The sequence below is a fragment of the Patella vulgata genome, chromosome 3, assembly GCF_932274485.2.
Source record: "Patella vulgata chromosome 3, xgPatVulg1.2, whole genome shotgun sequence".
NCBI classification, from domain to species: domain Eukaryota; kingdom Metazoa; phylum Mollusca; class Gastropoda; family Patellidae; genus Patella; species Patella vulgata.
The window spans coordinates 85654961-85679923 of NC_065881.2; the positions used below are offsets into that span (position 1 = coordinate 85654961).

The 24963-nt window shown below is 35.7% G+C and overlaps 1 protein-coding gene and 1 long non-coding RNA gene across 2 annotated transcripts in view; both read left to right on the forward strand.

Annotated features, from left to right (window-relative positions):
- LOC126816690 (deoxynucleoside triphosphate triphosphohydrolase SAMHD1) overlaps positions 1 to 15103 on the forward strand; it is a 107689-nt gene extending 92586 nt beyond the window's left edge. The window contains exons 5-10 of the mRNA XM_056099462.1: positions 7128 to 7198; positions 8208 to 8363; positions 9182 to 9199; positions 9627 to 9794; positions 14258 to 14349; positions 15037 to 15103. Of these exons, the coding sequence (XP_055955437.1) occupies positions 7128 to 7198; positions 8208 to 8363; positions 9182 to 9199; positions 9627 to 9794; positions 14258 to 14349; positions 15037 to 15103 (572 nt within the window). The remainder of the gene's footprint in view (positions 1 to 7127; positions 7199 to 8207; positions 8364 to 9181; positions 9200 to 9626; positions 9795 to 14257; positions 14350 to 15036) is intronic.
- An 868-nt stretch (positions 15104 to 15971) lies between these two features.
- Positions 15972 to 23725, forward strand: LOC130012174 (uncharacterized). The gene is made up of 5 exons (XR_008787544.1): positions 15972 to 16158; positions 17710 to 17781; positions 21538 to 21642; positions 23193 to 23327; positions 23622 to 23725. It is a non-coding gene; the product is annotated as an uncharacterized LOC130012174 (long non-coding RNA).
- Positions 23726 to 24963: the final 1238 nt, after the last annotated feature.

Here is a 24963-nt window from a genome sequence, read left to right on the forward strand (position 1 = left end):
ACTTGTCAGCCCCTCCGTCCTGCATCACTGACAAGGGAGAACCACGCCGGAAAATCTGGGTGAACTTTCTCGGCCAATGCAGGGATCGAACACCCGACCTCCAGGCTAGCGAGCTAGCGTCTTACCCACTTAGCCACGTGATCCCCGGCTCGCGACTCGATCTTTCGGTTGTTTTAAGCCCGGCCCATACCGCTACGACTACACACAAGCCGACAGGACTCAGCGTCTTGGGTAGTTGTAAAAAAAAATCGGGTCGCGCCTTTACTTCACTTGCCTACGACGGTACCATTTCACACAGGCCCGACTCTCACAGATTATGCTTCGTGAGTTACGCGTCAATCATGCTGGGTTGTAGAGACATGGGCGTACCTCCCACATGTAAAACAACCCATCCTCTCTCTCTTCTGTCCAAAAATCTGCCATCTTGAATTTTCCCTCAGTTAAACAAGGAGCACATGACCTGCACAGTCACATGACTAAATGCTACTCTGATTGGCTAAACATCAGTAAGACAATTGATCGCGTAGTGTGAGTGTCCACTCAAACACGATAAGTTACGACTGCAACCAACTGCATCCGACTACGATTGAACATGTTCAATCGGGCCGACGGGCCACGACGCGACGGAAATCGATTGAATCGTGGTCGTGGGACTGTCCACACTGCACTGATTATCTGAGACAAGACGTTGCGTTGGGTAGAGTCTGGGCAAGTCGTGGCGGTATGGGCCGGGCTTTAATGCGTATCCACATTTCTATGCGTAATCATTGACTAATTTGCATAATTAGACACTACATCGAGCCAATCAAAAGAAGTGTTGAACGAGACGATTTCATGTTTAAAAGTAGCAGATTTGCGAAATTACAATCTCTAAAATCCATTCGCCAAAACTTTCGCCAGTACCATCAATTTGATTGCCAATAAAAAGAATCATTGATATTGGCGACTTGACGAATGTCTAGGGTGGTCACTGCAATTGGTATTTGTAAGCTGACTCTGATTTCATATTTATATTATAACCTAATCATGCAGAAAGAGGCAGATTAAACAGCTTGTCAACTGTCCAGTCGTTCGGATGGGACGAATACCCGAAGTCCCGTGTATACATTGGTGTGCACTTAAAAGAATCCTTGGCAGTTGGAATTCGATATAAGAGTAAGCCATAATGCCGCTGCCCGGGCAAAATTTCTCCCATAGCACACGTATGCCCGTCTTCATTAGCCCAGTATAGGACTAGGAGCAGAACAGTAGGGCGTTAAACCCCATTTCATTTCTTAATTAGACATTAACAAGACCATAATCAACTCTCTATGCCATCGGACGCCTGCGATGTTTAGTGGATTCAAATACATTTTCTGGTGGATGTGGTTACCGTAAAAATTGATAATCGGGACTGTGTTTATTATCGTAACACCGGTAGTAATTACAATCGAGGATAGACTGTAATTGTATCGCCGATATCTTGGCTCAGAGTGACGTAATGTGACTGAAATTTCAGCATATTCCCTTTTCATTATCTATTGTTTAACTATTATAGCGATAACTGTCAGCTCGTGATCTAATCTCACCTACTGCCCCTTTAAACGTTGATCCCGAAGAGCAGAATGTCTAATTGGTGTGTCCTTATACTTGTACCTGTGTGACCTGGTTATGTATTTTGTGTCTATTGATGATATATAATTATATAGACTTTGTTAAAAACATTTGATATCATTTTAAATACCACCTTGTATGAAGCAGGCATTAGGTTTTATTTCATTAGTACATATAGATACAGGTCACCATTGGTTCTTTCGTAGGTTAGTACGAATTTAGTTTTTAGTTTAGAGTTTCTCTTCATTTTGCCTACTTTTGCATGGCATGAATTTTGTTGACTTTTTGATGTAGAATCGAAGAAAAGGTGTGAATGTATATTTTCTACCCGATGTTGGTGAATATTCATGATTTTGAGGCGAGTTAAGAGGTTGGTTAGGTTGAAATGTTGGGCCGACAGTGGCATGTTTACTTCTATGTTACTTCGAGTTTGTACCTTTTGTTAACCACTGAGAGAGAGAGAGAGAGAGAGAGAGTTTAATTTCCACTCGACCCAAACTAGGCCATTAAAGACCCGGAGAAACCCACGAGGTTGCACAGTCGACCCTACCCCTTGTTACGTACAACCACGCCAGTCCTTATGAGGCAACGTGCACACGCCTACAAAACATTCGGCCATTCACCCCCCACACCCGTTGAAAAACATTTGTTGACCAGTGGCTGTATATCTACTGGCAGATTGGTCAAATGATCTCCTAGAGGTCACAATTTTGATGAAACTTGAAACGCATATCTATAACCCATAGATCTTGGTTCTTGTCGATATTCGCGCATATCCGATCGTAACTTCCTGAATTATGGCCCTTGATTGTACGAAAAATCGCGTTTTGAGCTTGTGGTCCCTATAGAGGATACAATTTTTATCCAATTTAAAAAAAAAACCGTGTGAATATATCACAGTTATACACTAATGATGGTTGAATTCGAATTCCGTGAAAATTTGACAAAAACTGACGGATATAATGGCCGTACCTTGTACGCAAACAGTGTACAAATATGGTATATCAAGGTTGTGGAGACATTAGAGTCCACAGTTTATATGCGATTTGGATGAAAATTTAAATATATGTTTTTATCATAAAGATCTTGGTTCCTTTTCATAATCACACATAACCGAAGGTAACTTCCTGGATTATGGCCCCTGATTGGTCGAAAAATCGTATTTTTAGCTTGTGGATTTTCTAGTGGTCACATTCCACCATAATAAAGTTTGAATTCGAATTTCGGGAAAATCGAAATGAAACTGCTTGACAAAATGACCGCTCGTTGTACGCAAATTGTGTAAAAGTATGCAATATGAAGGTTGTGGACCCTGTAGAGATCACAATTTTTATCTGATTTTGATGAAACTTAAAACTTATCTTTATATCCCAAAAATCTCAGTCTCTTTTGATATTTGCGCCTTTAAGACCATAACTTTCTCGATTATTGCCCCTGATTGTACAAAAAATCGCGTTTGTTTTTAGCTGGTTCTCGATCCATCTCTTGCAAAATGTGGGCGTATCCTGCCTGGCAGCCGCTGGTTTTTTAAAACTATTATTGGGAATACGTTACCGACACTACAGTACAAATTTGTTTACAAAAGCATTCTAAAGTGTGACAACTGACATATTTCAAGCTTCACTATGCTTTAAGAAATAATTTAGATGGGGCGGTTCAAGCCTTATCTCCAATTTTTGTTCGATCTATAAAAGCCTACATTTCTAAAAATGTTAATTTAGTCAAGTGAAACAAGGAAAATCATAACTCGGGGTGAGTAAATTCATCTGAATAAATCTGGATATCATGTTAGGACAACCTTGAAGTTGCCCCACCCCCAAACGGTGTCCTATTCAGGAATCTGAGCAGAGAGTTCATAAAGGTTGAGGCAACGTCACGTTTGGCCTGAGGTTTAGGAGGATTACCGGAGAATTTTGTAAAATCTGAAACAATTATTCTGCTCATTTAGGTGCATACATGTATATTATGATGACGGTGTCGTTAGACCAACACGGGGGCGAGGCTTCGCACGTTTTATTTCTTGTATAGGGAAATAAGTGTGAAGAGATATCCCGCTCACACTTGACAAATTGTAAGCACATCAACACATACAATATATCACGATTCAATGGCTCTCTTACAGTGTGTAACTAAAAACTATAATTGGATTTTTGTAGAAATAGTTAAGGTGCATGGCATACGGTTATACAAACCTCCCAGGTAGCACAATGAGCTCTATAATCAATGACATAAGAATATCGATCTATGACCTCTGCCGAAACACGTCGCAGGTTACGTGTAGGATAAATCACGAGACTGGGGTTATACTGGGGAAAGAAAGACTGAAGCAAATAACCCGAGTAAAAGAAAAACCGATATTTACTGGATTTGAATCCGATTTGCTGCGCAACGCTCTTTGATGATTTAAAACTGGATATTCAAGACTATGTTTTTTATCGCACTGACTTTAGTAATGATGATCGAGGCTAGGCCTAAAATTCAAAATCCAATATGACGGTTCAGAGAGGATCAATTTGTGTGGAATTTTCAGCAAATTGTTTATACTTTATCTAGTTTTTAATTATTGTAGTGTGAACTGCCAGCTCTTTATCTAATCTTCCATAATACCACTTTAATTTGTTGGGTGTCTTGGAAATAAATATGCGACAACCCTTGTGAACTGCTTGAATGGCTTAACTGCTGTGGGCGTATGTTTCGTCGCCTGGCATCATATCTTTTTTTATATTCTTAGTTTCTCACAGTATGGCTGATAAAATAACTCCAGGAAAGGTACTTATTTACTTATCTTCTAACTCTTTTCTTTGACATGTTTATTAAAATTTAACGTTGTTGTAACTTGTTAATCTGTCTAACATCGTCAATAGTCCTACCGGAAAACATGCGCATGTGCCACTATGTTGTTTTAGGTGGGCTCTAAACTATTCAGATTATATAGGCTACGTTCTGAGATCGACCAGAACATCTAGACAAATATTTTTGTCGCCCACTCCCCCCCAACCCCTTAGTGTTTAGTTTTTAGATATGTCGTCTATTGCGAGATTATGGAGACGGGTATACGTCATACACTGTACTATGAGTGAAATTGTGCCCGGACAGCGGCTTACTCTTTCTTATATAGAATTCAATTCCAACTGCCATGGGTTCCTTTGTGTGCACAGGACCTTGGGGTTTTTTTTTCGTCCCATCTGAAAGATAATACGTTGTTCTTTGCACCACAGGTCAGTGATGCAGGACGGAGAGCCTGACAAGGACAGCTGTCTAGTCGTTCGGATGGGACGAAAAACCGAGGTCCCGTGTACATATTGGCGTGCACATAAAATATCCCTTGGCAGTTGGAATTCGATATAAGAGTAGGGCCGTAGCGCCACTGCCCGGACAAAATTCCCCCCATAGCACACTGTATGGTGTATGCCCGTCTTCATTAGCCCAGGTTAGGAGCAGAACAGTAGGACGTTTAACCCCATTTCATTTCATTTCATTTCATTTCTAGGTCAACACCATAGAGGTATATATTGACTAGAGTGTATTGTGGTCACGTGATCCCCATTGGCGTAACGTTAACGCCGTGGGCCGTCACTGGAGACCGGCCGCCATGTTTCAACCGGGAAAGAATGACAGAAGTCTAAAATGGCTGCCAACCTCCATAGGATCACGTGACCACTATTGTCAACACCGGGATTGAACACGTGACCCCCAAGTTAATGAGCCAACGTCTTACTCAATGATCCACCGTGGACCCTCTACTGCTAGAACATGGCTAGATAATCATACTTAATCCTACAATAAGTCAGTAATAGAATTGGAAAATCCAGAATTCAATCATCTATTTTGCCATTGTAACCAAATTTTAGCCAATGAAATAGCCTTTACCATCCCCGACCTAACCACCACCATTCGCCTTATGTGTTTGAAAATGGACTGAAAGGTTTGGTATGTCGAGTTTGAAAATCGTTCGGGTTTGTAAATAAACCGGGAGGGTTGGTATGTCGGGTTTGTAAATAAACTGAGAAGGGAAAATGGTACAGAAACTCTAGAGAAACTGGTTTCTATTGGCAGAGAAGGATTCGAAAAATGAACAGCATTTTGTGTATCATCTTTTGAAAATAAAGATCTCTTGGTAAAATGAGGTTAACAAATGTTCATATTCTGTTTGTAGGTTTGCCTATTGTCCTGCCAGATAATCAAAAATAAAATAGTCCATGGATTTTAATATTGTTTTATTTCTTTTATACAGGTATTCAATGATCCTATTCACGGCCATATTGAAATTCATCCCCTTTGTATAAAAATTATTGATACACCAGAATTTCAACGTCTACGTTATTTAAAACAACTAGGTGCTTGTTATTATGTCTTCCCTGGTGCATCACATAATAGATTTGAACATTCCATAGGGTATGTTAGAATATATATATTTCCTATAGACTATTAATTGAATGATGTACAAAAAATGAAATGAAGACGGGTATATGTCGTGCATTGTGCTATGAGTGAAACTTTGAATGTCTACATTAGCCCTATCGGCACAGAAAAGTAGGACGTTAAATCCCAATTTGATTCATTGATTTCTTTCATTTTCCATTTCCAGAGAGAGAGAGAAAGGGGGTTTAACGTCCACTTGACACAAACTAGGTCATTTCGGTACTAACATATGGTTTAATTTTATTTCGATAATTCGCTTGCGCGTAGGGGTTTTAACTGTGGGAGGAAACCGGAGGATCCGGAGAAAACCCACGAGGTTGGACAGGCGACCCTAATCCTTGTCACGTACAATCGGGGATTCGAAACCACCCTATTTGACTCAGAGAGAGAGAGAGAAATGGGGTTTAACGTTCACTCGACACAAACTATGTCATTTCGGGACTAACATATGGTTTAATTTTATTTCGATGATTCGGGGTTTTAACGGTGGGAGGAAACCGGAGGATCCGGAGAAAACCCACGAGGTTGGACAGGCGACCCTAATCCTTTTCACGTACAATCGGGGATTCGAAACCACCCTATTTGACTCAGAGAGAGAGAGAGAGAGAGAGAGAGAGAGAGAGAGAAATGGGTTTGACGCAAATTTATGTTGAAATTTATACAATTTCTCCCTAGATTAATTTTAAAGAAATTTTCAATATATTCATTTTTCATTATTTATTTATGAAGTAAATATATTATAGCAAGATTGGCTAACTCTGTATCAAAATCATAAACAATACATCTTGAAGCAATAATGTTGTCAGATAAAGCTATAGTGTGTATATAATGTAATAATGTTGTCAGATACAGCTATAGCTCCGGTGTGATAACGAGCTCTTTATTTTAGTGTTTGTCATCTTGCTGGTGAGATGGTCTCACGACTTCAAGAACAACAACCAGAGCTTGATATAACTCCTGTTGAGGTATTATGTCTGAAAATAGCTGGTCTGTGTCATGATCTGGGTAAGATTTTACATATGTTAGTCTAGAAATAACCTTGTTGGGTTGAGTGATGTATATCTAATGTTGGGTTGAGTGATGTATATTTAATGTTGGGTTTTTGTTTTCAGGTCATGGTCCATTCTCACATTTATACGACGGCAAATTTATACCGTTAGTTGTTTCAGAATCTAAATGGACAGTGAGTAATCTTCTTTAAACACCTCCAGCTATATCTTGTATACCATAGCAACAATTGATGTTTACATACTTCCAGACTATATCCCCCATCGCAACTATCGATGTTTACATACCTCCAGAATTTATCCCCAATAGCAACTATTGATGTTTAAACACCTCCAGACTATATCTCCCTTAGCAACTATAGATGTTTACATACCTCCAGACTATATCTCCCATCGCAACCATTGGTGTTTACATACCTCCAGACTTTATCTCCCATAGCAACTACTGATGTTTACATCATCTCCCATAGCAACTACTGATGTTTAAATACCCCAGATTTTATCTCCCATAACGAATATTGGTATTTTATTGTGGCTATTACCCGTATCAACCTTCATTATTAGTTGTTGATAATGAGATAATATATAACCTCATATAATCACATGCTTTGATAATTACAAGGACAAGGTAAGTAGGGGCTGATACTAGGCCGATTATTGTTATAGTTTGTGTGGATGTGTAAGTCAGATAGCAACCTATTTCCACGGTTTCTAAACTTAAATACATGAAAATTAAGGCCTTCCTGAAAAGCACACAATTATATTTTATTTTTTTATACGCCCACATTGTTATGTAGAAGTACATTGTCGTTGCTCCTGTCCATCCGTTCACATTTTGTTTGTGGGCACTCTGTAGGTCACAATTTTTATGCAATTTATAGGGTTATATGCCAAAGACCAAGGTTCTTTTCAATATTGGCATGTATGGGACCATAAAATCGCCATCTTAGCTTGTTTTCTGTCCATACTGTACCTCAGTTGGCTGTTAGTAGCTGATAGTGTGATGCACTTGGACAGGGTATGCTGTATGCTTAATCTTTCTGGAACACCTGGAACCTGCCACTAGCCATTCTGTGTCAAATCAAGTATTAATGTTTGTATATTTTCCCCCTATATAGCATGAAGAGGCATCAATTCTAATTCAATCAAGTATTTATGTTTGTATATATTTATTCCTCTGTATAGCACGAAGAGGCGTCGATTCAAATGTTTGATCATTTGATAGAAAAAAACAACCTGGAGAAAGATTTTCTAGAATATAATTTGACGTTTAAGGAGAGAGAATTTATTAAAGAACTAATTAATGGACCATCGGATGACAAAGATAAAGGTTCAGATAAAGTAAGTTTATTATAATAACATTGTATTAAAAGGTTTAGATAAAGTAAGTTTATTATTATAACATTGTATTAAATGGTTCAGATAAAGTTAGTTTATTATTATAACATTGTATTAAAAGGTTCAGATAAAGTAAGTTTATTATTATAACATTGTATTAAAAGGTTTAGAATATCGGTAGTTATTGGTATTTGACTATTCAATTAATTAAAGATCGTTAAGAGGCATTTAGGAAAAATGACGCGTTTTTGGTGCATTTTTAAATTACAAAAAAAATATAAATCATTCAAGTCAATATAATTATTTGTTTTGTTTGGTGGGGGTGGGCTTATTAGTTGATTTCATTTAATTAAAGTAAGTAAATATTTTATAGAAGACAAATAGATTAATTTCTAGTCGTTAATTCCAGTCACCAAGTTACGTCGTAACTGGTTGTGAACAGTTTGAACGACATTTAGTAATTGAATACACATCAGTCCATGTGAAAGCAGTTACTGTTTGAGATACAATAATTGTTTTTATACGTCCGCATTGAAATGTTGACCGTTCGGAAGACTTAGCTGCAGTTATTTCTTAGAATATTGAGATGTTATAATCAACATATTATACAATGCATATTTTTTTTAACATTGATCATTGTCCCCAATTTGAGATAGGTCCCTAAAACTATGCAATAGCCTTGACCCAATTGGATGTGAAGCATAGGGACAGTGAGAGTATAAGCCCCATTGATTTTCCCCATTCTCTGTCTATCTCTTGCAAAAATGTGGGCGTATCGTGCATGGCAACCGCTTGTTAATAAATGTTTTTATTTATTCCAGAAGAAATATCTGTATGAAGTAAGTTTATAAAAATATAAAAATAACTGTTTATAAAATGTCTGAAATAAGTTTATAAAATATATGTATGGGGTAATTTAAGTATATAAAATATCTGTATGAAGTAAGTTTATAACATATGAAGTAATTTAAATTTATAAAATATCTGTATGAAATAAGCTATAAAATCACTGATATGGGGGAAACCACACTGGAAACTCCCGAGAAACTTTCGCAGCCAACAAAGGGATTAAACTCCCTATCTGAAAACCATTGTGAACTGCTCGGTCAGTTTTGCTGCCATGGGCAGTATGGACAGAAAACAAGCTAAGATGGCGATTTTATGGTCCCATACATGCCAATATTGAAAAGAACCTGGGTCTTTGGCATATAACCCTATAAATTGCATAAAAATAGCCTGGCAACCTATTTTGATTTTATGTTTTAGATTGTGGCTAATAAAAGAAATTCAGTGGACGTAGATAAATTTGATTACTTTGCTCGTGATTCGTACATGCTGGGGATCAAAAACAATTTTGATCATAATCGTTTCATGCGATTTTGTCGTGTCATCGAAGATGAATATGATGAAAAGCGGATCTGCATCCGTGATAAAGTAAGTTTATAATGTAGGAGTATATTATCATGTCCGACTTCCAGTCACAGTCTCCTGTGAATGCTGTACATACAGGGTATAGTTATCACCCCATTTGCATTTGCGAACACGAAAGAGAAATGAAATGGGGTGTAACGTACTACTGTTCTGCTCCTATACTGGGCTAATGAAGACGGGCATACACCATACAGTGTGCTATGAAGGAAATTTTGCCCGGGCAGCGGCACTATCGCCTACTCTTAATCGAATTCCAACTGCCAAGCTACCTTTTACGTGCATTCCAATGTGTACACGGGACCTCGGTTTTTCGTCTCATCCGAAGGACTAGACAGCTGTCCTTGTCAGGCCCTCCGTTCTGCACCACTGACAAGGGGAGACCACGTCGGAAAATCCCGATGAAATTTCTCGGCAAATGCAGGGATCGAACAGCCGACCTCCAGGCTAGCGAGCAAGCGTCTTAACCAACTAGCCACCGTGGCTCCCAAAAAAACCACGAAAGAAACGAAAAATAAAAACTTGGTCTTATTGTTCATTAATGGGGGGTTGGATGGCTGAATGGTTAGCGTGTTAATATAAAGAATGAAGGGGGGCTAAATTTACCTAATGTCAAATTAAAATGTCAAGCTTTATGTTTAAACTGGTTAAAAAAATTCTGTGATTCCAACTTCAAGTATATCTGGAAAGATATATTGAATTATTACATATGTAAATATACCGGGTTAACCACTCCTACAGATATATTAAAACTAGATTTAGATAGTAAGCTTTTATCAAATTTACCTGTATTTTACCAATATTTGTTCACTGCCTGGGATGATTTAAATTGTAAAGTTAGACCTGATCCTCTAACTATTGAAGATATATCTATACAGCCAATTTTTAATAATAAATATATCAAGGATAATAATAAAACTTTAGATTTTAAACTGTTTAAAACAGTGTATTTATGATATTATATATTTTGTACAACCTGGGTTTCTACCCAATCATTCTATAATTGACTATATGGATAATATGGATGTAGATTATGACCGAGATAAGATTATTAATTTGTATGATATTGTAAAATCATCAATTCCTGAAAGATGGAAATCTATTATTGAAACTCAGACTTCTGATCTGAAAAATAAAGATGTTATCACTTTAAGTATTAATAATGTGAACATTAATTCAAGTGAACTTACATCCAAATTATGTTATAGTATTTTATTAAAGAATTATGTAAATGAATCTACTTCCTATGAATATTGGGTGAAAAACAATTTTACACTTAATACTAATGTAATATGGAAAAATGTATTTAAGAATTACAAGAATCCTAGAAGTATAGATCTAGACTATAAAATATTACACAACATTATCTGGACAATGGAAAAATTATATAAAGTTAAGATAAGAGACTCAGATATATGCCCAGTTTGTAAATTAGACATAGAAAACATTATTCATATGTTTGTAGATTGTGATAAACTTGTTAACCTAAAATCACTACTAAGGGAGATAATTCATGATATTTTGAAATTTAGTATTGATGACTGTACTTTTAGATCCTTCTTATTGTTTGGTACTTATCATAACACAATGAAACATTTATTAAACCCTCACTTCTATTTATTTATGAAACAGATGGATCTATAACCTTGGATTTTTGATACCCCCGGGTCTCGAAACACTTTATCGAGACAACCCCTCCAGGGTTATAGTTATTTTCGGGCATATTTATGTTGCCCGGATGGTCTCGAAAACTTTCACCCTTTTAAAACCTTACAACTGTTTGGTTTTAAATTTTCGCTAATCTATTCGAGACTTTAGGGGTATAAGCTAACATGTATAAGTCTAGTTTTGTTTCTTTGTTACAACACCATAATCCTTTAAAACATGTATATAACTAACATTTATGGAGATAAATAATATTTAATATCACAACAGAAACTAGTCAGTAAGCTAAGATTTGAAAATTTATTACATGACACTATGCAGTCAATGTCAATGAAAAAATTTAGGACAAACTTTAATTTAAACCGTAATCTTATATATAGTTCGATATATGGGGATTTTAAACCTAAGTATAATTTTTTTAAAAAAATAATGTATCAAAGTAATAATGTGAAGAGAAAATTTTATATAATGGATAGAGATAATTAATATTTTTGATGATAACATAAATTATTGACGGTTTCCCCTTGACAGTGGCGCGGGACATGCCTAGTCATTCGGATGGAAAGAGCGGCTGGGGTCCTGTGTGCACCTTGGCATACACGTTTAAAGATTCCTTTGCAGTTGAAACGCATTATAAGAGTAGGCCGACCAGTTCGGAACAGAACAATAGGACGTTAAAGCATATTTCATTTCATTTCCTTTTCCTGAGCTAGTGGGAACAGATCATTGAGAGGTTAAAACCCATTACACTTCTTCCAAATATTAATATAAGAACCTTACTGTTTTACATTTTAAAAAAAAAATCCTAATCATACAAATTTGGTGACTTTAAACTTAAATTGCAAAAGTGTGAGAAAAATAATAATTTACACGAATGATCGTTAATGATCGTTAATAAGATTACGACAGAAGTGTAATTCTAGATTATTAATTGGGAAAGCAAAAAATCCTTTTAAACATATACAGAAATAGCAATGGTTGGAAATAATTAATATTTAATATCAAAACATAAATTATCCGGTAGAAAAAAATGAAATATATTATATTATGACAGTATGACCAGTCAGTGTCAACGAGAATATGTGCTTCAAACTTTAATAAAAATCTTAAACATATAAATATACTGCATTTTTTGATGACTTTAAGCTAAAATATAATAGTGCCAAAATAGAACTATATTAAGGTAATAATGTGCAGAGAAAATGTTATATACATGTTAAGAATCAAACATTATCAATTCATAATCTCCTTGGAGTGACAATTGTTGAACATTGTTCACATGAAAATAGGCTTCAAACTTAAATGACAAACCTCTATGTCCCAAAATTTACTATATTTAGTGACTAACAAACAAAACAATAAAGATGTAGGTAAGATAGTTGTGTTAAATTATTTATCTCCAGAGAATTCTGCCTTAACAGGTTTCCAATAGCCCTTTTCAGTGTTAAATTGTAAGAGCACTGGAAGAACAAGACTTCTATGATGTATAGTGTTAAAATAGAACTGGAAGGTAAAGGCTTGCATACCTGGCACAGTCTACTGGGACACAGCGTCGCGCAGACGGCAGAAATCTAGTCTGCTACTTATTGTGTAAAATCTTATCAGCACGTAAAATAAAAGTGAATCCACTTTTAAATATAAATGATTAGAAAACAATAAAGTAACTAATTTTTGATTTTTAACTATGAATTGTAGTATTCGTATCGACTTAGATTACCCTTACTGAATATCAGATTAGCAACAATAGCTTTAACATCATATGTACATACTATGTAAATTTGTGTAATTATATCTTGATTGAATTTTCAAATTGAATAGCACAACCTTTTAATACATATTTTAATTAACCTAATATAAATATATTTATGAATTAATATATTGATCCATTGAATTATTGATTTATTATTTCATCAATGTGTTAATGTGTCAGTGGTTCTGTATTTTGATTCAGAAATTTATTTCTTGTCTTTTCCTTTTTCTTGTTTTTAAAAATAAATAAATAAAATCAAATAAACAAAAATAATGCTTTTAATTAACTAAGAATGTTTTGTGCTGTTCCATGATTAAAATGTATGTACAGTGTATTATGATTATATATTTATTGAATAAACATATTTACAAGAAAAAAAAAAGCGTGCGCGCGCTGTATCATAAAGTCTGTCATTGAGTCGACTGGCGTGGTTTCGAATCCCCGGCTGTACGTGGCAAGAAGTAGGGTCGCCTGTCCAAACTCGTGGGTTTTCTCTGGGTCCTCCGGTTTCCTCCCACTGCTAAAGACCCCTACGCGCAAGCGAATTATGTAAATAAAATTAAACCATATGTTAGTCCCGAAATAACCTAGTTTGTGTCGAGTGGACGTTAAACCCCATTTCTCTCTCTCTCTCTCTCTTATATAATGCATCTTTAAGTAAATATTTTCATCTGAGCATATAATAGAACGCCTGTTAAATCTGAAAATTTAAGTTATTACCACGTTTTATTTACTTTATGACTTCTCAAATATTTCTCTTGTGAACGCGTTTTTATCCTATTTTTATAAAACTTAAAACATATGTTTATATCCCAATGATCCGTGCATATTGGACCGTATCTTTATTGATTATGGCCCCTGATTATACGAAAATCGCTTGCAAAATAGGGCGTATCTTGCATGACAACCGCTTGTTTAAATGGTTTTAAGATCTGTAGTTTACTGGGAAAATGATTAATTATTATGTACAAATTGTTACACGGATTGAAGTATCTTTAAAATGGTTTTAAAATTTGGATTATATCCCGAATTTATTTTTTTTATTTTATGACAGGAGGCAGAGAATTTATATGAAATGTTTCATACACGTAAAACTCTACACAGTCGAGCTTATCAGCATGCTGTTACACAGGCTGTAGAAAGTATGTAAGTACAATTTTTACAAATAGATCAATTTTACTTAAGCTTGATACCAGTATTGCAAAATGTGAATTTATATAGGGTTCCCTAAAGGTTACCTGAAGAACTCCAGCAAATTCGAAAAAAAGATTTTGTTGAGGGAGGTAGCATTATTTTGGATTTTGGTAAGTTTACTCTGTTTATGACGACATCAAATGTTGGTGTATAAAGTCCTTAACAATGTAATCGTAGTAAAATGGTTGTATGTTTTGTTTTTGTCGATCATGTGATAAAAAAACCCACTCACCATCGTTCTTCAAACAAGCTGCTGTGGAAGCAAATTTACAGATCAACCTACAGTTAACCCTATTTCATTTCATTTCATTTCTATGGTGACAACAGTCTGTGTTTTTCTATTTAAACTGTTGTTATGGTGATAATGATCTGTTGTTATGGTGATAATGATCTGTTGTTATGGTGATAATAATCTTTTGTTATGGTGATAATGATCTGTTGTTATGGTGATAATGATCTGTTGTTATGGCGATAATGATCTGTTGTTTTGGTGATAATGATCTGTTGCTATGGTGATAATGATCTGTTGTTATGGTGATAATGATCTGTTGCTATGGTGATAATAATCTGTTGTTATGGTGATAATAATCTGTTGTTATGGTAATAATAATTTGTTGGGTTTTTTTCTATTTCAACTAGGATTGTAGATGCATTGATAATAGCTGATAAATGTGAAACCTTTACATTTCTCGGTACAGATAAGTAAGTATATTTATATTTCTGTAAAGATAAATTGTATAAATTTGTCGGTGAAAATAAGTAAGTATATGCATTATGTAAGATTTAAATAGTTTATACTTGCTATGATAGTTTACAATTAGATAATGGTAAATGAATATATTGAAAATTTCATTCAAATTACTTCATTATGAACGAAGTTATGAATATTGATAGGAATAGCGTAGTTGTGGTTGTCATTGCTACGATAATAAACGAAGTCTCGATTAATGCGTTAACTGATTAAATGGTGTATGTGTTCTAATTCAATTAATATTACAGTCATCCAATGAACTAGAGAGTTATTCGAAGACCTAGTTGATGATGGGCTTGTCATTTAAATGGGGGGGGGGGGTATCTAGTGACAAGGAGTAGATCGCCTGTTCAACCTCGCGGGATTTCCCCGCGTCCTCCCCTAGGCACAAACGAATCATTGAAATAAAATTGAACCATATGTAAGTCCTGAAATGGCATAGGTTTTGTCGAGTGGACGTTCAATCAGGGGCCATAATCCAACACGTTACAGTCCGTTACACGCGAATATTGACAGGAACCGAGATCTTTGGATTGGTTTAAAACAGTATTTATTTCGAGAAAAATATACAATATAAAAGCATAAAGAATGGGATACAGAAACAAGCCAAGTAGGCTTATATTAATTTGCTTCCACAAGTTAAAAATGTGATTTTCCGTACAATCAGTTGCCATAATCCAGGAAGTCAAGTTTTGATACATGCCAAAATCTCTCTCTCTCTATCTCTCTCTTTCGCTCTCTCTCTCTCTCTCCATTCTATTAAAATTATTCATTAAAAGAAGGATGCACATTCTTCATGGTCTAAAATTTTTTTCAGTACACCACGACAATTGCATGAATGTATAGACGATATGGTGGCGTATAAGAAACTGGATGATACAATCTTTCAGCGAATAATGTGGTCGACAGAACCAGAGTTACAAGGTGCCAGAGATCTGATTGATAGAATCCAGAAACGTCAGTTATACAAATGTGTTGGCTTGGCGCCGCGTCCCGAACATCTAGATAAGGTGAAACGTTTAAAAGAACTGTTGTATCAGATTACTAGAGGTTACACATCATTCAAATCAATATTATAATGTTTTGTTTACTTTTGTAGATTTCTCCTTGATTTAATAATAGTAAACAACCACAAAACAACAACAATCAAGTTCTGTTATGCCATACAAAAATGGATATGACTTCTCATAAACACCACGTTTTAATGCTCTACATTTATCTTATTATATTTCATGTGGACGTATATTGTCCGGCCGTTAACATTTTATTTGTGGACAGACTACAGGCCATTTTGATGAAACTTTTCTTCGATATTAGAATGTATAGGACTGGAACGTCATGAAATATGTCCACCGATTCTACGACAAATCACGTTTTTAACTTGAGGTCCGTCTAGAGGTCGGAATTTTTGATGAAACTTGAAACTATAGGTTTATATTTCAAAAACATGGTTCCTTTCGATTTTGCCATGATGGATTATGGCCCATGGTTGTACGAAAAATCATGCCTTAAGGTCAGGGAGATTAGATAAAGAGCTGGCAGTTCTTTTTATAATAGTTAAAAAAACAGATAATTTGCTGAAAATTTCAGTCAAATTTATCCACTCGGAACCGAGATTTTAGCGATTGAATATTGGAGCTAGCCTCGATCATCATTACTGAAGTCTGTCCGATAAAAAACATAGTCTCGATTATCCATTTTTTATTTAATTATGAATGGAAGTCGAACAGCAAATCGGAACCTAATCCAATAAACATCACAGGCTAGCGATGCCATCGAGAGCTGATTATGGTGTAGATAAGTTAATTAATGTCTAATTAATAATTTAGATAACATTTCACGCCTAAAAAAAGATCTGCAATAGACAGATTTAGCTCTTGCATAATGTATGTTTAAAGGAGCTAAGTCGCTAATATTTGGGACCTAGATATTAACACAAATGGGTCACAACGCATATAATAATGTAATATGAATGTATATAAACTAATTTACATTCAATCGTTACCGTTTTTACTCTAATTTCAAATCAGTTATATGCGGCGAAATACACCAGAAGTCTCAACCGAATGGCAGTCTCTAGCGTCTAGTTATTGCAGTCTACACCGATAATATTTATTGGGCATGCTCTCCAGATAAGAATATGACGTCACCGTTTGACATGACTTGTGGAATATCTCTAGTCTCGTTCTTCGAGCCCCTTGTTACAAATGGCACCGAAACGCATTATGGTACACGATTCGCGTACCAATGCTAAACTGTTTATTTTGTCTTAAATATTGGATATCAGAAGCCCATCATTTCCCGGTAAGATCAAAACATCAATGTTGATTTAAATTGACAAAAAAATTGTCTTTTCAGTGTCGAAGATTTTGGATGATATTGAGTTAGATACTTAGATACTTTTAGTGGGGCAAGACTGAGAAACAGAAAATTGGTTTATTTGGCCTTAGTTTTAATTCACATCGAATAATAATCTCTACGAAATCAGTTTAAATAACCTTGATAAACAAAACTATTCTAATATTTGTTTGATCATTACAACTAACAATTTTATTTGACAGGAAGAGGAGAAGGAAGTGCTAAAAGAAATCGCTAAATTCGCTAAATTAGAACCTGAATGTCTCAGATTGTCGGTTAGTTTATTTATAGTTTTATCAATTTAATTATGTGTTGAAATATTTTTAAAAGTTATTCCTGAAGATGCTGTGCGTGCCCATATCACAGTACTAGCCATTTATCTTTATTTCAAATTAATAGCTTTGTAATAATGTCATTCGAATACTTACTGTCTGAACCGTGGTAAATTTGAAACGGATTTCTTCGATTGTGAACAAACTACTAAATAATTGTTATTAAAAACTTGCCCATGTGTTTGAAATCACCCCCGGTTGAATAATATCCATTGTACAATTCAATATCCCAACGGCAAAAGAAGTTCTCTCTTGAAAAGTGAATGTTTATGCTTGTATTTTCGGCTGTGTTCATTACAACATTGTACATGTCACGTGATGAGCTAAGCCATCTTAATATGTTGAAGGGGTAAATGGTTGACAAATTTTGACAGTCACGTGTGTTGCAGTCACAACAACGCGGGACCTTTCCGATCGTTTGGGTTTGGGCAACAAAAATAGGAACTGAAGACAATTACATTAATTTGGAAACAATTGATTGTCAGTGTACTAAATTTTATTCACAATGAATATGTCACCGATTACACGAATATTCGTAAATATAGTATTGCTTTTCACATCATCATCACTTCATAATTATACATACCCTGTATATTATATATATTTTAATAATTTATATTAGGCCCTACATCCCTGTCAATTATAGTCAACTTTGTGGCTAACATTTACAGTTCGGGATGTCTAAACATCGTTTATCGTCTTTATTAAAATGTATTTAAAACATAAAATAACTCTTCAAAAGAGAAACACAATAACGGACTACGGGCGTGTTTATGTTTGTAAACGCCCAAACTCATTACTGGGTCCGAGAGCAATAGCTTATTCATAGTGTGTTCATAATCGAAGAAATCCGTTTAAAATTTGCGACGGTTCAGAAAGTAAGTATTCATTTGAGGCGCTTTCCAGACATTCTGGCATGATGTGAAGTGACTTGCTATTTTGATTCTCCCTCGAATGGGAGGGTGGGGGGGGGGTGGCCGAATGGTAAACACGCGCGTGCTGTATCATAAGGTCTACCATTGAGTCAACTAGCGTGGTTTCGAATCCCCGGTTGTACGTGACAAGAAGTAGGGTCGCCTGTCGAACCTCGTGGGTTTTCTCCGGGTCCTCGGTTTCCTCCCACTGCTAAAGACCACTACGCGAAAGCGAATTATTGAAATAAAATTAAACCATATGTTAGTCCCGAAATGACCTAAAGACCCCTTTTATAGACATAAAACAAATTTGAACCATGTGTGTGTGTGTGTGTGTGTCTCTCTCTCTCTCTCTCTTTCTCTCTCTCTCTCGAATGCCATAAGAAAGTTTTGCATGCTGATGGAATGCTGTAAGAATCTATAGAATACAGTCAGGGTGCTAAGTCGCTAATATTTGGGACCTAGATATTAACACAAATGGGTCACAACGCATATAATAATGTAATATGAATGTATATAAACTAATTTACATTCAATCGTTACCGTTTTTACTCTAATTTCAAATCAGTTATATGCGGCGAAATACACCAGAAGTCTCAACCGAACGGCAGTCTCTAGCGTCTAGTTATTGCAGTCTACACCGATAATATTTATTGGGCATGCTCTCCAGATAAGAATATGACGTCACCGTTTGACATGACTTGTGGAATATCTCTAGTCTCGTTCTTCGAGCCCCTTGTTACAAATGGCACCGAAACGCATTATGGTACACGATTCGCGTACCAATGCTAAACTGTTTATTTTGTCTTAAATATTGGATATCAGAAGCCCATCATTTCCCGGTAAGATCAAAACATCAATGTTGATTTAAATTGACAAAAAAATCGTCTTTTCAGTGTCGAAGATTTTGGATGATATTGAGTTAGAGACTTAGATACTTTTAGTGGGGCAAGACTGAGAAACAGAAAATTGGTTTATTTGGCCTTAGTTTTAATTCACATCGAATAATAATCTCTACGAAATCAGTTTAAATAACCTTGATAAACAAAACTATTCTAATATTTGTTTGATCATTACAACTAACAATTTTATTTGACAGGAAAAGGAGAAGGAAGTGCCAAAAGAAATCGCTAAATTAGAACCCGAATGTCTCAGATTGTCGGTTAGTTTATTTATACTTTTATCAATTTAATTATGTGTTGAAATATTTTTAAAAGTTATTCCTGAAGATGCTGTGCGTGCCCATATCACAGTACTAGCCATTTATCTTTATTTCAAATTAATAGCTTTGTAATAATGTCATTCGAATACTTACTGTCTGAACCGTGGTAAATTTGAAACGGATTTCTTCGATTGTGAACAAACTACTAAATAATTGTTATTAAAAACTTGCCTATGTGTTTGAAATCACCCCCGGTTGAATAACATCCAATGTACAATTCAATATCCCAACGGCAAAAGAAGTTCTCTCTTGAAAAGTGAATGTTTTTGCTTGTATTTTCGGCTGTGTTCATTACAACATTGTACATGTCACGTGATGAGCTAAGCATTCTTAATATGTTGAAGGGGGCAATGGTTGACAAATTTTGACAATCACGTGTGTTGCAATCACAACAACGCGCGACCTTTCCGATCGTTTGAGTTTGGGCAACAAAATAGCAACTGAAGACAATAACATTAATTTGGAAACAATTGATTGCCAGTGTACTAAATTTTATTCACAATGAATATGTCACCGATTACACGAATATTCGTAAATATAGTATTGCTTTTCACATCATCATCACTCTAGATTTGTAAATACCCTGTATATTATATATATTTTAATAATTTATATTAGGCCCTACACCCCTGTCAATTATAGTCAACTTTGTGGCTAACATTTACAGTTCGGGATGTCTAAACATCGTTTATCGTCTTTATTAAAATGTATTTAAAACATAAAATAACTCTTCAAAAGAGAAACACAATAACGGACTACGGGCGTGTTTATGTTTGTAAACGCTCAAACTCATTACTGGGTTCGAGAGAAATAGCTTATTCATAGTGTGTTCATAATCGAAGAAATCCGTTTAAAACTTACGACGGTTCAGAAAGTAAGTATTCATTTGAGGCGCTTTCCAAACATTCTGGCATGATGTGAAGTGACTTGCTGTTTTGAATCTCCCTCGAATGGGAGGGTGGATGGCCGAATGGTAAACACGTACGTGCTGTATCAAACGGCCTGTCATTGAGTCAACTGGCGTGGTTTCGAATCCCCGGTTGTACGTGACAATAAGTAGGGTCGCCTGTCCAACCTCGTGGGTTTTCTCCGGGTCCTCCCACTGCTAAAGACCCCTACGCGCAAGCGAATTATAGAAATAAAAAAAATTGAACTATGTGTAAGTCACGAAATGCTGATGGAATGCTGTAAGAATCTATAGAATACAGTCAGGGTGCATTTAGAATAAAATTCGAATGTCGTTCGATATTTTTATCCTTCGAATGCATCTCGAATATGGCGATCATGCGCAAAACAAGCAGTCAGAATATTTACAATACACTTCGAATATCAAGGAATATACAAAGACTTTTCATTCCGACGGCATTCCGCCTCTGGTGTACAAAGTTGATAATGAGTAAGAAATATTACATAAACCGTTATGATCAAAATGTGTGGCCGGTATGACCAAATTGTACAAAGAATAAGAATGTGACAACCTGTGTGACCTCTCTGACGACTTAGCTGTATTACCTGACAACCAATCATACTGATACAATTTAAATATATCGTTCATTATTTCAGCGTGTTCATTATGACTATGGTATGAAAAGTCAAGATCCAGTTAGCCATACCCGATTTTACTCGAAAGACAAACCTAATGTATGTTTAGAACTCTGCCCAGAACAGGTGGGATTTTACGATTGTTTACAATTTAATGTTGATTTATTTTCTGTGTATATATTATATAACTTTTGTATAAGGGGCTAAAATGTCATTTTGCATCAGGGGCGAGACGTGTCTACACCAGGGCTATAAGCAGGCCTGTAGCCAGGGGGATGGGGCAGTGGGGGGGGGGGGGCAATGCAACCCTGAAAAAATGTTTTGCCCCCCCCCATCCCCCCGGAAAAAAGTTGTCGACCATAGCTCTAAAATACCTACTGTAGACTGTGCCCCCCTAAAACCTTCACAATCTATGGAGTTGTATTCGGGTCCACGTTATGAATGAATGAATGAATGAATGAAATGTGTTTTTATGGCACGTCAGCTCCAATTCGGCTGTATTGCGCCAAACATATGGTGAATATTACGAGACAGGCTATATTATATCACAGAAAAACATTATATACATAAATAAAAACAATATCACAGTTAGTAAAATTAAAAATAAAATACAACTTTAATGCATATAAATATTTAATCCCAAAATGAAATGATATTTATATATACAATTTAAATTTATGATAAAATCCTGTCTCTTTTAAAAAGCCTAATACTTTACCATATAAACCCGGTTGGGCAAACATGTGATGTAATGACTGACAACGGTAAAAATTCGATCTAATATCCTTGAAATGCGTGCACTCAATCAAAATGTGCTTAACTGTCAAGGGAACATGAATCTGGTTGAGGTTCTCGATTTAAAATGAAAATATGAGTTAAAAAAGACCAATGCGAGAAAGTGCATTATGAAAATAAAAATTGCACCATATGTTAGTCCCAAAACGAACCGGTTTGTTTCGAGAGGACATTAAACCCCATTTCTTTCTCATCAAATTTGTCAAAGTGGATTCAATAGAAGTCACGATGACACACTAACCAGGAGGTCCCAGACTCGATCCTGGTGTTCACTGAAAACGTTTCTTGAGATTTTCAGTGTAGTTTCCCCTTGTTATTGGTGGCGGACAGGGGTGACTGGCAAGGACAGTGTCGAATTGCTTGGATGCAACGAACAACCGAGGTCCAGTCTAAACATTGGCGTGCACATAAAAGAACCCTGAAATTTGGCATTCGATAAAGAGTAATCGGAAACGCTTTCCCGTCAAAAGTCAAAACCTAGTAACTCACTTTAGGACCAAATTTGTAGTTACTAGGGTATGTGCTCCCTGTTGTTGTACTAGATATTCCAATCTTTTGATTTTGTAAGCAGTTAAACCCATGACACAACCTAGCAACTTCCTTCATTTGCCTAGTATGCCACAGAAAAACTTAGTAACTCAATAGTCAAATCAATGGATAAGCTGGGGTTTAATATTCATTCATTACGTTTTCCTTTGTTTTCTCAAAATAAGAAAAATGTCAGTTACTAGGTGTTTCCTTTTGACGGGAGCGCTGCTGTCCAACAAATATTCACTTCCAGCACACCACATGCCGTATTTGGGTCTTCATTTGCCCACTTGGCGCAAACGAGTAGATCTTGAAACCCCATTTTATTTTTTATTTTTTTCATTTCTTTCCAGGGCCCCCAGATGCTTCCAAAGCATTTTCAAGTAGATATGATTCGTATCTTCTGCACGGATAGTACACCAAAAATCATAGAGGCGGCCAAATCAGCTTTTGAACAATGGTGTGATGACAAAGGCGTGAAGCCTGAGGTAGTTGTTTATTGTATTGTATTGATGTTGCTATCTGGGCAAAATTCTCTGGATGGACGAATCATTAAATCAAATCTGCAAGATTCTGATAAACTCAGTTTCACAGAATTTACACGAAGAAAAACGATCCTTTATTCTGGAATTGTTTGTATGTGAGTAAACCGCGTTGGTCCAATGAGTAAGGCACAGACTCACTAAATAGAATGTTCCCGGGGTTGCTTTCAATTTGTTTGTGATACAAGAAGATATAATCTGTATTTTGTGTAACAAATTAAAATTTACTTTATTTTTCAGGGTATCAGAGGGGGATTCAGATTCCAGGAAGTTACCCAAAAGGTATTCATAAAAATAAATTTTTCACATCTTATAAAAACAAAATGTTCACATAACAATTTGCACATTGTATAATAACAACTTTTACATTGTATAATAATTTTTACATTGTATAATAACAATTTTCACATTATATAATAACATTTTCACATTGTATAATAACAATGTTCACATTGTATAATACCAAAAAGGTATTATCATATCAATTTAAAATGTTTTAGATTATTTTATAATAACAAATTTTTCACATCTTACAAAAACAAAATGTTCATTTTGTCTAAAACCATTAGTACTAGGCCTGTGTAATACCATGGTTGATTATTCGATTTTGGCGAAACCTGGCATATATCGGACCGTGACTTCATCGATTATGGTCCCAGATTTTTATGAAACTAAAGCATATGTTTATAACCCAAAGATTCGAAATCTGGCCGTAACTTCATGTAATATGGCCCGTGATTGTGCGAAAAATCATGATTTTATCTGATTTGGATTAAAGTTAAAATATATGTGTGTTTTCCAAAGATCTCTGTTCCTTTTGATATTGATGCATATCAGACTGTAACATCCCGGATTATGGCCCCTTATTGTACAAGACCCCTGTATGTCCTACATTTTTGTGCCAAGAATTGGCCTGATGAAGACAGGCAATATACGACCACATTTCCATGTAGGTTAATAAAAATAAAATGGAGTTTAACGTTTTACTTTTCTGTGGCAAGAATTGGGCTAATGAAGACAGGCATCTGCCATGCAGTCCTATATGACGGTAATTCAATCTGATTAACATACAGATCTATATTGCGTTTAGTTTTTTTATATTTTCGATGGCCTACACTACATGAAGATCTGACAAGTTATAGTGGAAGTTCATGTCCTGGGTCAAACAAGCGGCGTTTGACCGTATGACGTCAGACATTGAGTAATCAATCAACATTGTCATTTCTTGGGGTTTACCCACAGTTCATCGCAGAGAAGAGAACGCCAAGAAATCGCCGTAACAAACCGTTTCATTGGCCAATTCCTCGCATCAATAAAACCGCCTATTATATTAACAACTCTTCCAGATCTTAGTGTACTAAAGACAAGTAAAATGAAATTTTGAAATAGAATCTGTGTTTAATCAGATTGAAGGGTAATTTTGCTCCGACAGTGGCATGTACTGTCATAAGTGGCATAAACTTCAACAAGTCCAAAATACAGCTGCACGCCTTATTACACGCATTAAAAAATATGATCATATTACCCCAATTTAAAAAATTTACACTGGTTACCTATTTCTTATAGAATTGATTTTAAAATT